Consider the following 12,787-nt stretch of genomic DNA (forward strand, 5'->3'; position numbering starts at 1 on the left):
GCTGGAGTTCATTACTGGAAAACATCATTTTCTATTAGAAAAACAAGAACATCTCACTTTTGGTTGTAAAAAGAAAATACACAAATCTGCAATATTTTTATTAGAGCAATAATTTCCCACAATGTGGAAATACTGATTCAGACAAAATATTTGGAGAGCAGTTAAAATATGCAGGTAATACAAGATAATAAAAAGATGTATTTTTCATTGATAAAAATCGGGCTCTACACAATAAATAGAATCTTCTGTGGGTCAACGGTGAATGTTGCCGGTTGATGATGAGTAAAATCAACACCAAACCATATGAAATCATCTGTTAAAATGTTGGCTGCATGTTTTTAAAAACCTCACTCCATTTGTTTTAAATAGGATTTAATTCTCAACTTTAACCAATATAACTCTATTTCTATAGTTCTGTCTTCCTTAAATAAAATATTTCTCTTTGTATCAAAAAGAGAATTTAAATACAAAGAACAGTGGCTCATTGTGTTGTATGCTCTGAACACACACACACACACACACACACACGCACGCACACGCACGCACGCACACGCACACGCGCCAAGTATACTGCAGCAAATCAGGAATTATTTCATCTCTATAATTATACACAGTATCACTTTGCCCCTTGTGGGTTGATTGAAATACGCATTTTAAAACAGCAACATTAAATTAAATTGGGTTTAATAATACACATACATATGTACACAAAGTGTGCCTTTATAATATACAATTGTCTTTGTAAAAGATTAAAATGTAAAAAGCTATTGTATAAAAGATGGCAGCTATCCATTCACACGTCTTCTGTGTACATATAAACATGTCTAATCTCTTTTCTGACCATTTGATTCCTTGGCAGTAGCATTATACAAAATAGAGGGGAATTCTTTTGAATTGGATCCAGACACACAGCTTTAACACATCCAGGTGAAGTAAGCAGATACGTCAATGCACCCCGAACAGGGATTTAACGCTTACTGACTGCAGCAAATGACCGAAGGTAACTTCATTCAGATCTGGAGCTCCACATCCACAACGACACAAAGGCAAACACCACTGCTCTGTGTGTCAGACACTAGTGGTTTGGTAACAGACTACAGTCCAGGACACTGTGCTGAGCAGCAACCTCTTTAGACCACAGTGTGAATACAAATTCAACTCGCAGTAGGACCACCTGCTGCCTTAAGACCAAAGAGAAATGCATAGTGGCTGTCTGTGGGTGCACACAGGGCTCACCGTTGCCCTCTACAGGTAGTTGGAGGCCACAAAGCCATGGCTGTGGCTGACTCTGCTCTGGTGCATCATGGCGCGGTCGTACGCCACCTGGACGGACTTACGTATGCTGGACTTGCGGCCCTCCATTATGCGCAGCTTGTCCGCTGTGTCTTCTACACCCAACGGTGTTAGCTTATCACGTGGGAGCCACTGCCTACAGTACCAAAGACACAGATTGATGATTAGCACTTTCAATGCTTTACACCTATTTGCATCATTTGGACCTATGTGTTCAAAGGTAAGATATACAAGATGAAAATAAACAAACTTCTCATCTTTTATTTACAAAAAAAGTCACGTTTTTTTTCTAAGTAATGGGCCAAACAACAAGAGGTCTGTTTTAAGAGAGCAGCTTTGCTTCACCCAGCTGAAGTGCACCTGCTGCATGTGGGTCTCACTTTTGGCAGGAGAAGCACTTGCATTACATTTGGGCATGTCTGTTTGTCCCTCACCATGTTCGCTTGTTGTCGAAGAAGAGCACAAGGTAGAGCCTCTCATTGGTCTCCTCCTGCCTCTGCTCCCCCAGACAGAGGACCTCTTTGGGTGGGACAGGGATGGGCACCCCGTTGTGCAGCAGGCCCTCCTCAGGCATCTCTGGGTCAATGATCTGGAACAAACGCACAGTCAATCTCACAGGAAATGTAGGTCTGTTTCTAGCACTGCACTCTCACACAGCTGTTTTATGAGATTGAAATTCTTTATTGGGAAAAAACCCTTGCAATGAACCAACTCGTTTTCAAGGGGGTGGTCCTAGGGAACTCCCAATTTTTGTTTCTTCTAGATTTGGTTATATCACGGCCCAGCTCACTTACATTTCTCAAAATGTGGTTTGGTGCAAGCTGCAGAATTTAAGAGCTACAGCATTTGTTGACAGCTCAAATTAGATGGTGTGTCAGTAATATCAGAACAAGGGATTACCAGCGCAGGATAGGAGGGATATCCCCGACACTTGGCCCACACCAGATCTAGAGGCTCCAGCTCCGTCCCATCCTCAGACATTTGGCTGCTGATGCCTGCAAAACAGTGAACAGTGAAATCATTTTATGGATAAAAAATGAACAGGACACTCAGGCATACAATATTCCCAATGAGGTTAAAGTGTTATATTTGTAACACAAAATGTCCGAGGAAGGAGAAGGAAAAAAGAACGCTATGCAATAATGCACAGCAGAAAAGCTATTTAAATTCAGTTGAACTTGAAAACATTTAAATAAAGACAAACCATTGTAATCTGAGTCTCCGTTGACTATCTCCAGAAAGGGAATTTTGGAAAGAGCTGGTTTCCCGAGGCTTCGCTTGGGTGGTGAGCTGCTGTAAGACAGCACAATACATTGTCAATGTATTGGCAATCATTACAATAACCAGAAGAATTGCTTACAACAGATAGACCATGTCTTACATTTCTTTGTGCAGGACTGGACAAGGGCTGTACTCAGAGTCTGACCCGCCGTCTTTGTGCTTGTTGAAGCCATTGGTCAGTCCTGAAAGCAAATGAGAGTAATCTCAGAACAATCTTAGAAAACCAGAGGAAACATAGATAGAAAAGAACACATCTAAGCATAGATTTCTTGAGTCTCATCTCAGTCACAATTAAAACACTGCAGTACAGAGCTAGAACGACAATCAGTGCAAAGCATCAATAATCAGAGAGAATGGGGGATGGGGCTGTGTAAAAGTCTGTTCTGAAAACAAGAATGTTGCTACATTTAACATTACTACTCACCACTTTCCAGTGTATGATTTGGTGTCTTCTCCAGCTCACTATCGGAGCACACTTCTCGACTGGGGGTCCATTGTTCATTGAGGATGGGGGGTCCAGGGCTTTTCTGTGGGGTCTTGGATGGAGTGGACAAAGGTGTGGTGGATGGGGTACTGGCAGTGGAGTTGGGTGCTGTTAAGGCGGTGCTTGTATTGTTGTCCTGCTGGCTTTTTCCGTTCTGCAAAGGATTGTCTCTCTCTCTGAACAGCTTAGCTCCATTTTTTGCCTTTTTGAACAATACAGATGTTCGTCGTCCAACTCCCCCAATTGTTGGCCGTGGGGGGGTGCTGAGCTCTGGTAGGCCGTTGGTCACCGCCTGTCCTTCACTGTGCAAAATGGGAGGCGGCATCGCCGGCCACTCCTGTGCTTTAGTGCAATTAATATTCTCTGTGGTGCTGTCTGAGAGGTCACTGTCCATCTTTAGGCGTTTGCAAGGCCAGCTGGCAGACTGAGGTTCCCCTGTAATCGGTCGCAGGGTGGGAGGCTCCAGAGGTGTGCCCCCAAGTCGTGGAGGAGGAGCCGGCCCTGTAGGTTCGAGTGTCGGGGGCGAAGTGGATTTGAGGTCTTCTGGAAGATAAGAGGAGAAAAATTCATTTCAACTTCACTCTGTGTTTATTTAAAATGAATGTCCATTTAGTATGTAGTGTGATGTGGTGGTGTAGTGTTCATACTGGAAATGGTGTCACTTAATAATGGTTTACATTTCATTCTAACAATATAACCACAGTCTAAAGGGAGTTATTCTGTAGATATGGAGAACCTTATCAAGACGAGTGAATGAATAACTTTGCTCTCACAACTGTACACCGGCAACATGGTAACATGGCAGTATTTTATTACTCAACTGACACAAATCACAGGTGTTCCGCTGTATTCCTCTACCGTAGCAAGAGACTGTTTGACTGGACTAGCCTGTAGTCAGAAGTGGGATGACATGGCATGACTGAACGTGGCCAATGGAGAGTGGTGAGTCCATGAGAGTGAAGTATAGAAGAGGTGCAGACATAGAGTGCACTGGGAGAGAGTAGTTGTGAGGCAGCCATGGCTAACGAGACTCTGTTGGCCCCTACTTACTAGACTGGAGACAGTGGGGTGGTTGGGGTTGGTGCGTGGGGGGGACCCTGGCTCAATTACCTGAGGACAATGTTCCGTTAGCTCATGTTCACAACTGGTCTCATTGAAAAAAAAGAGGCTTTTAAAGGTTCATGCATTGGCAATTTCATACTGTTCAAGGTTCAGTGCTTTTCATCACCCACCTTTGTCCAAAGACAAAAGGCTGGTATCTGGCTTGGCATCTTTGTCTTCGTCCTTTTCCTCCTCATCTTCTTCCCCATCGTCTTCCTTCAAATGTCCCTTTTGAAGGCTATGGCGGGGGTGTTGGCCCTGCCTGTAGCGAATGTTGTTGATCTCGCGACGAAGTAGGCGGATGCGTCGAGTTCGGGCGCCACTGCATCTCATTGAGGTGACGAAGTCCAGCTTTTCTAGCAGCTCCTTCAGCTGTTCCTCCACTGTCATATGAAGCCGGTTGTCTGGATCCAGAATGCTGTCAACTGGAACCAACAGGAAAGAGTTAGGCTAAGAGTTAGGCTAAGAGTGAAGGTAGCATGTTTTTTCCAAGAAGGTACAAAATGAGTTTAAAACAAGACACGGCAGTCAAGAACATTGTTTTTTGTTTCATTGGTCAATTTCGAGATTCTGGGGTATTTGTCTTCAATAACATGTTTTCTTTCACATTTGTGGTGAAAAAAAGACCAAAATAATCATTTAGGTCCTTTTTTTTAACTACACTTTGTCTGTTAGCGTCTGTTGATTTCTCCAAAATCAAAAGTTGCCATTCTAAATCATCATCCTGCACAGCGATCGCACCCTGTCATCACATATACTGTTAGAAAGCTCTCTCTCCTCTACAAAGTTGTCAGATCTAAATGTGGTAATTTCCTTTTTATCAGCATCAATCATGAAAATATTTTTTTTTACAAATTAAATCATGACTAAGGTGAATTGAGATCGCAATAACTCGATTAATCGTGCAAGCCTACTTCCCAGAAGAAAAAGTGTCAGTCTCCACTATATAGACACAACAACCTGATATCTCAACATAAGAGCAATATGAAAAGAGGACATGCAACACTGCTATTTATTGGTGCCTACACCAATTTGCTATCATCATCATCATCATCATTTAAGAAGGAAGCAAAGGGCGCTGACTGAGAGGGTGCTTAACTTCTCTCATTTAGAATTATTATATAGATTCTCTGTCCGAGGTACACAATGGCCATTAATATATCAGACTGTATAGTCTATGATTATTATAGATACATTGTATACATTTTTGGAGAGGCTTTATTTTATTCTTAGCACTCTCTAGCACTTAAAATGAGTGGAATTAGTAATAATTTTTATTTCAGTAATGCTTACCACACTTAAACGAAGTCAAAACCTAGTATAAGGCTGGAACATCTATGGTCAATATGCAGAATTGCGGCCAACTTGTTACGGGGACAGTCAGCTGTGGTTTTTGTGAATCTAGATATTAACCGTTCATCTCTAGTAGTCCCAATACTATTTGTTTGTTGTGTAAACAAAATATAGATTTGAGACAAATAATTGAGGACTATTTTCAACAATTACTTGTCTAAGGTGTTATTCTGTAATTCATTTTTCTTTGTTAAACAGACCACACCGTCGTAAAATAAATGTTTCTTAATTGTACTGGATCAAAGATCCTAAATTTAGTATTAAATCATATGAGAAGGATACATACAGACCCCTATCTAAGTGCGAAAGATCTATGTGTGTGTGCGTGTGTCTGCGTATGTTCACATCCCGTGTCAAGAACCACACTGTGACTCACCATCCTCCCAGGTACAGCTGTAAAAGTCTCGTTTCTGCAGTGAATCTGAGAGGTGCATGCCAGTGCTCAGGTCCAGGCCAGTGTTGGTGGCTTGGCGTTGGGTATGGCGCAGTATGGCTCCTCCTAAGTCTCTAAGACGCAGCGCTACTCGGTGGAAGACTGTGTCCTTGCTGTTGTAGAGGAGGCAGTTGGACACCATCAGGTTGAAGTCAGTCTCTAGGTCGGCCACTGAGCGGTAGGCATGACTCTCCAGCTTAGAGCGCATAGTGGAGAAGTCCATGGGTTGGCTGATGAACTCCAGGTAGTCTGGGACCTGAAAAAAAGACATTAATCCAAATGTTAACGGGAAAGAAAGTGGACACATATTAGCCAAGGAATACAAATTATTGGAAGTGAAAAAGGTGAAAAAGTTAATTACAGAAGCTGTGCTACTTTGGTTGGACTGGTTCTGAAAGTAAAAGCCCTCTTCATTTATTCCACAGACAATGTTACGTTCCCCACAGTTGGAGCACTTTAAGAGCTTTGCTGGACATTAACCTCTCCTAAATAAATACAAAAGATTAAGAACTATTAGAAAATATGGTACTTCAATAAAAAGTCCAAGTTATAAGCCTGTGTACATAGAAACCTTGGGGGCAGGCTGAATACAAAGAAGCAGAAGCACTACTACTTCTGCAACTTGGGCAGAGTTTTTTGCTATCAGCAAACGAGAAGCCCCGTGGTGAGGAGCAGAGTAACAACGGTGGTATACAGTTAGAAGATGGCTGTCTTACGTGACCTTGTTATTTGTACATGCTGTGACTATACAAATCACAACATGTAAATAGGAACATGTTGGCGTTACTCTGTCACTTATTGGGAGCAATAGGCTAGTTGAAGCCTGTTATCTCCAGCATATGTGGCAAGCTAGCAACCAGCGAAGTGACAGACAGATGTGACACGCACAGAGATGAGAAGGGTGTGTATTGACTAAATCAATGGTCTAAACTCTGGGGGATAAGATAAAGCCCCAATAAGACAAAGCTTTCCTTTAAGTAACACTGAGCATGTCATTTTAAGAAATATTTGAAATAAGAATACATAATAGGGAAAAACAAAGGGCCCACCCACTTCACAACTCTATTTAACCTGTTTGCATATATCTGGTCTCTGGCAACTTGTGTTGTAACAGTGAAATGTCTCACCTCCTCGATATTGACTGGCTGTGCAAAGATCTGGGCTGTGTCCTTCTCCTGTAACTGGTCCAGAGTGGAGCGAAGCAGCATCAACATAGGGGTCAACTGCATCTCCAGAGCTTCCTGGTGAACTTTGACCTGCAGTTGTCAGATGATATGCAAGTGTGTCACCATATGTGGAAATTGCAACAATAAAAGGTTTTAAAAACTGCCCAAAGGCTAAAGAGAGAGCAAGAGAACAAGAGATTAAGCCAATTTCTCTAAGAAGAATGTCTACAGAATATCAATGAAGCCCTTTTCTGGTCAGATTTCAACATCCAGACCCCTGTCCAGCACCAATCTGGTCTTGGTTTTAAAGCTAGGGTAAAAATATTGGTATCATATAAAACAATCTAAGAAATCTATGACATGCTAGCTTGTCCGTAAGGGGTCTGAAAAATACACTCCAATGTTGCTACATTTTGGTGAGGGAAAAACAAGCATTTGGCCATTTTCAAAGCAACCTCACTGTAAAATATGACCTTTAAAGACCATGAGGATAACCACAGCCTTATGAAACTTTACAAACACAAACTACAGACCTGGTGCATTCAGAGGATGTATGTCTTTAGGTCAATTGATAATAAGGGGGTTTCTAAGCAGTTTCTGGAACATAAGTGCGGCATCCAAGCGCTGAAACATGTAATTCTTACAAAAATCTCCCAATATCAAATATTTTGATACTGAATCACATCATTTTTGACAAAATGTCAAAATGTTTGCTGAGGTCTTGGTGTCAAGTTCGGTATTTTGTTTTTAAATCAATTTTTAAGTGGTCAAAAAATGATTAGCGTCAAACCTGTAAAACAAATATGATCAAGCCAAAAATTGCCCCAACAATTTATGAGTGCTTAATTTTCTTCGCACTTATACACACTCGAAATGTATTTTAATTATGATTTAATCTTGATTCATGAATAGAACAACTTGATGCAGTGCTGACTTGCATCTCAAATTAATCTTCAGGCTCTCAGCCTCAGATGATGTACTTCACTTCTATGTAATCAACTGTTTCTTGACCTTTATCCTGAACATCCGGTCCCCTACACCTCTAACATAAAAAAAGGGGGCGGAATGGTAAGAGGTTAAAAAGGTATTTGTTTATTTTTCTCTCTGTCACACAGCTCAACTCATTTATTGCAGCCACCTGTTTGTTTTGCAGCTCAGTTGTGGTTAGGGGATACTATCATGTGAAAAAGATGGCAACTTCTCTCTAACACAGGCAAAGAAAAGTGTGACCATCCAAACATCTTAGAACTTCAGACTGCATTGATACGTTGAAATACCTGTAATTTACAGGCATTCAATTAGTTAGTAGTATTTAGTTAATAGTTTAGCTTCAAAATTCTGTATTATGTGCATTGAACTTCATACGTTTAAAGGGTAAAGGATATATTAACAAGCGTGAAAATAAAATACAGCTAGTCGCCTGGCGTGTGAGCTTGTGAGATTCATCACATGCAGGCATCTTACCTGTTCTCGTTTAAGTTTCTCCCTCTTGCGGATGAGCTCCACCAACAGTCTGGCTTTTTCAAGATCATGCCGCAACTTTTGCCAATATCTCAGTGCTTCTCTTTCAGCAGAAATCTTCTCATCCACCTGAGGCTACAAAGCGCAACACATTTTTTTTTAGGTTTATTGTATAAACACTGTATCAGAAATGTATTTAAAGGCATCAGTTTAGAACGACTGATAAAGGGGTTTTATGCCCGATACCGATACAAATATTTTGTTATTTAAAAATCGGATATATTGGCAGATATATATTTAAAACAATAAAATCCAGAAACTTGTAACAAAAACAGATTTCCCTAACATTAGTTATTTGTAGTTCTGATAAATAAAATGTATAATAATACAGACTTAAGATATTAAACTTAAAGTCCTATGAACAAAAACACAATAATACAAATAAAAAAATCAGTGTTTACAACAGGGACGCTATAGAGCTCCGTCTGGTGGCTCATAACATGGTTGACGTTTTTTTTTATATTTATTTTATCAGAATCATTTATTTCTTATTATAAATAATTCTGATGAATGATTATTACAAAATAAATAAAAAGAATTACCAATACCGATGGTACAGGAAATATCGTTCAGGCTCTATTTGTTTGTTAGGACAGTGGCTAAAATAAAAAAATGTAATACCATCACACATTTTTTTTTACCATCAGAGTACAAAAATATTTACATAGTAATGTGGCTGTTCTACTGGTCCTTACCCTAAGCTCTTCGGTATTTCTTTGGGATTGGAAGTTAGAGTGCAGATGCCGAACCAGCGGCACACCGTTCCTTGACTGACGCTTCAGTAACCAGTAGTTATGCAGCCTCTGCATGAATTGGTTTTTTCTCTGAAAGAGGATTCCTTTACAGATGATGTTCAGCCTGCGAGACAAAGATAGATGCAGATGGTCTAACTATCAACACGAGTGACATCAGGTCAGGCATCTCTACTCAAAAACGGTTTCTTTTAATTGTACACTTATTTTACTGGCTAGTAGCACATCCTATAATTGGTTAATTTATAATGAACAACAGATCGCACAACATTTTTTGTATTCAAAATTAAATAAAATCGAACCTGCTTGTGGGTATCTGTGGCACGGTCACTTGTGGTGAAGCAGTGTGTTGCATTGTTGACTCGGTGCTCTTCTTTCCTTTCTTTTTATCCATCTTGGCGTCATCTTCAGACTTCCTGCCTTTTTTGGGTGTTTTAGGGCCCTCTGTGTATGCACTCCGTCCTCTACTAGCCCTCCCTCTGCTGCCAACCACTCTTCCTTCACTCTCCTCATCTGAGAGGGCCTCCTGTCCTGGTGGCGAGTGAGCCTCACAGAATGCTGTCTTCTTAACAGAAAATGTGGTCCCGTTAACATTTGTCTCTCGCACGGGATCAATCTTCATAAACAAGCCAGCACGCTGAGCACATGTGACGTGAAACGCAGTGTAACAGTTGGCCTTGTGGCACTGAATTGATGCACCACGGCCCTTCTGCTTGCACAGGTAGCAGGTCAGTTTCCAGCGAGCTGGGGGGATGTTATTGACACCTTCCACTGGTTCCAGAAATACTGTGTTGGCAAAGCAGACTTCAGGGATCCAGATGGCACACACAACATGCGCCCAGCGGCCGTCACTCGTTTGCTTAAAGGCGCCGCCACGGTTCGGACATAGAACACAGTCAACAGGTTTCTGAGCAGACTGGAGGCAGCAGCGGCAAAGCCACTGGCCCTCGGGGATGTAGGGCACACCATAACACTCCTGGTGAACAGCCAGGTTGCAGGAGTCACAGAAGAGGATGACATTGCTGTTAAGGCACTCATCGTCCAGGCACACGCAGCAGAAGGCATCGTCGTCAATAGCACCTTGAGAGGGCGTCCGGCTGCGGGCTTCCCGGTACGCCTCCTCCTCCAGGCGGTCAACCAGCAGCTCAAAGGTGTCTGGTGTTACAGCTGAATAACCCTCTGACGTCCGGCCAGCATTGACCATCTCTAGCCAAGCAGTGTCCTCTTCGTCCAAGTCATATTCTGCCTCAGCTTCCTGCTCCTCGGCTAAGCGTTCAATGTAACGGTAATATGCTGTAGGCAGAGGAGGTGCTTCGACCGGTGTGAAGGTTTCTAGCACATGAAACTTAGGTTCAGGGAGGGTCATATGCTGATGGTGTGATTTTTCCGGTGTTTGTAGATGAGAGTTGGGGCAGTGGTTCTTGGAAGATCGAGGCAACTTGACAGGAGGACATTTTGAGTCTTTCCTTCGGCCTCTGAGTGAGACAGATTTGCGGACTGTTTGGGCACTGCTGGTGGGGGATGATGAGTGCTCACTGTTCTCCTTGTTACTGTTACACTCACTAATGTCCTGAGCCATCATCTCATCTTCAGTAATGACCTCCAAGGGCTCCAGAATAGAAATGCGGTGAAGCCTACCATCCAGTTCCACCTCTACCACCTTCTGGGCCTGGGAGTAAGACAAGGTTTCTTTGTTTGGAGATGCTTTGAGGCTGTAAGGGGATGGAGATCGCTGGCGAGCACCCCTACGCCCGCCAACTGTCCCATTGGACTTCTTGACATCAACACCACCTCCTGCGGCCACCTGGCCTTTTCGACGTGGCTTCCTCATAGGCCACGAATCACACTTTACCTCCTGTTGGTTTAAAAGGAAACGAGTATGAGGAAAAATCGTGTTGTTGTTGGACTGTAAATAAAAATAAATAAAAAAGGAAATATTGTACATGAATAAGCATTTGATGGTGCTACAGTAGAATATGAAAATGTTATGCCATTATATTACCCTTCTAGGACAGCCCTCTGTAATGATTCATACATGACATTGCCTTTGCTAATATTTTGCTGTTGTAGTTTGCTTTTGTTATCTTGATTGTGTGGTAATCTCTTATTTTTATCTAGCTCGTTTTACTTATTTTCTCCTTGTGATCATTTTATATTATAGGGCTGAGCAAAATCTAAAGCAATAAAACTAAGGCCTAAATACCATAATTTAAATTTTTCGAGCCATTCAAAGCATCTCTGCTGCAATTTACTAGAACATTTTATTAGACTGGGGTATGTTCATTATCACCTGTAGGGTAACATTCCTTCACAGACCCACTCAATCCAAATAGCTAAATGCATAGACCAATACATTGACAGCTGGCCAACTGTCAAGCTGAGGGGCACTATTTACTGTCAATAGACACACGGCCAGTAAAGAAAAATGATCTTCAGATTATTCTCGACTTTATATCATAAACTATTGGCAACTACTAAGGCTATCCACAACACACCGGGGCCATCCAATCAGCTTTCAGGAAGGTTTGACTGATCCGCCCCAGAACCAATCAGCTCAAGAATACCAACAGCCCATGTCCTTATTTAAGGAGTAAATGGTCAGCCATATTTACAATTAAAAGCTCTTCGGATTACATTTTAAAGAGTTTTGTATTGCTAAAGCAGTGTTTAATACTGTAAAATTTGTATAAGACAGGCACAATATTAATATAATAGCGGTACCCTGACATAAAAGTACAGAGTAAAGTAGGTAACGTGCTAACTTTAAAAGACAGAACTAATGTTAGCTGCCTTGTTATAGTTTAACGTTGACAATGCGCATTACAAGTTTAACCGTTGCTAGCCAAAATGAGGTCAAACTTCTGAACCTCTATAATAAAGAAACAGTACGTAGCAAACTTAAGACAGCTTACCTATTATGGCAGCTGACAGACACAGGTAGCGCGACAGCCGCCGGTCGGAAGCCGCTTCTACAGTAATGGTTGCCTAGCCAGCCGCCTTACTTGCTGTACTCGCGAAGCTAATACTGTTAGCCAGCTACAATTTGCTGGCACAGTCGGTATGTTTAGCTAGCTCTTTTATACCGTTTACGTTTCTTCACAACACGGCGTTTGGGAGGCAATGAGTCAGCTTTACTGAGAACAAGAGTAGTACATTTGCATTAATAATCTGAGAAACAGCATATCCTCGACTCAATTTTGTGAGAAGGAGAAATACTAGTCTCCTTCGGCTAGCTGTTTGGGATCCTGAGTATGTGCTAGCCAAATCAATATTGGTAAAAGTAAAAACATAACTTCCGGATAGATGTTTCAAAATAAAGTCCTTATCGGACCATGTTTCAATGTTTCACAAGTAGAACAGCTAAAAAATAATAATATTTAACATGAGCCCGAATTTAATTTCA

General features: G+C 41.6%; 1 protein-coding gene across 3 annotated transcripts; it reads right to left on the reverse strand.

Moving 5' to 3' along the window:
* Positions 1 to 96: 96 nt before the first annotated feature.
* brpf3b (bromodomain and PHD finger containing, 3b) lies at positions 97 to 12,661 on the reverse strand. 3 transcript variants are annotated; one of them, XM_034877241.1, is made up of 13 exons: positions 12,297 to 12,661; positions 9,687 to 11,239; positions 9,328 to 9,490; positions 8,576 to 8,707; positions 7,073 to 7,201; positions 5,889 to 6,201; positions 4,291 to 4,584; positions 2,999 to 3,598; positions 2,675 to 2,756; positions 2,501 to 2,586; positions 2,194 to 2,294; positions 1,728 to 1,882; positions 97 to 1,429 (listed from the first exon to the last, which is right to left on the reverse strand). In XM_034877241.1, exons 2-13 carry the CDS (start codon positions 11,213 to 11,215, stop codon positions 1,246 to 1,248), a joined length of 3,768 nt encoding a protein of 1,255 aa, XP_034733132.1. In that variant the 5' UTR covers positions 11,216 to 11,239; positions 12,297 to 12,661; the 3' UTR covers positions 97 to 1,245. The 3 variants fall into 3 exon arrangements, with proteins under 3 accessions (XP_034733132.1, XP_034733130.1, XP_034733131.1); XM_034877239.1 differs by having other exon boundaries at positions 2,999 to 3,601; positions 12,297 to 12,660; XM_034877240.1 differs by having other exon boundaries at positions 2,194 to 2,288; positions 2,498 to 2,586; positions 2,999 to 3,601; positions 12,297 to 12,660.
* Between the last annotated feature and the right edge of the window lie 126 nt (positions 12,662 to 12,787).

Source organism: Etheostoma cragini, chromosome 7 (genome assembly GCF_013103735.1).
Source record: "Etheostoma cragini isolate CJK2018 chromosome 7, CSU_Ecrag_1.0, whole genome shotgun sequence".
In the NCBI taxonomy this organism is placed as follows: Eukaryota; Metazoa; Chordata; class Actinopteri; order Perciformes; family Percidae; genus Etheostoma; species Etheostoma cragini.

Coding starts and splice junctions, on each gene's coding strand:
- brpf3b (XM_034877239.1), bottom strand. CDS start 11,215: ATGAGGAAGCCACGTCGAAAAGGCCAGGTGGCCGCAGGAGGTGGTGTT. Junction 9,491..9,686: donor CCACAGATACCCACAAGCAG/GTTCGATTTTAT, acceptor TTTGTCTCGCAG/GCTGAACATCATCTGTAAAG. Junction 2,295..2,500: donor CAACGGAGACTCAGATTACA/ATGGTTTGTCTT, acceptor CTGTTCACTGTT/TTGCAGGCATCAGCAGCCAA.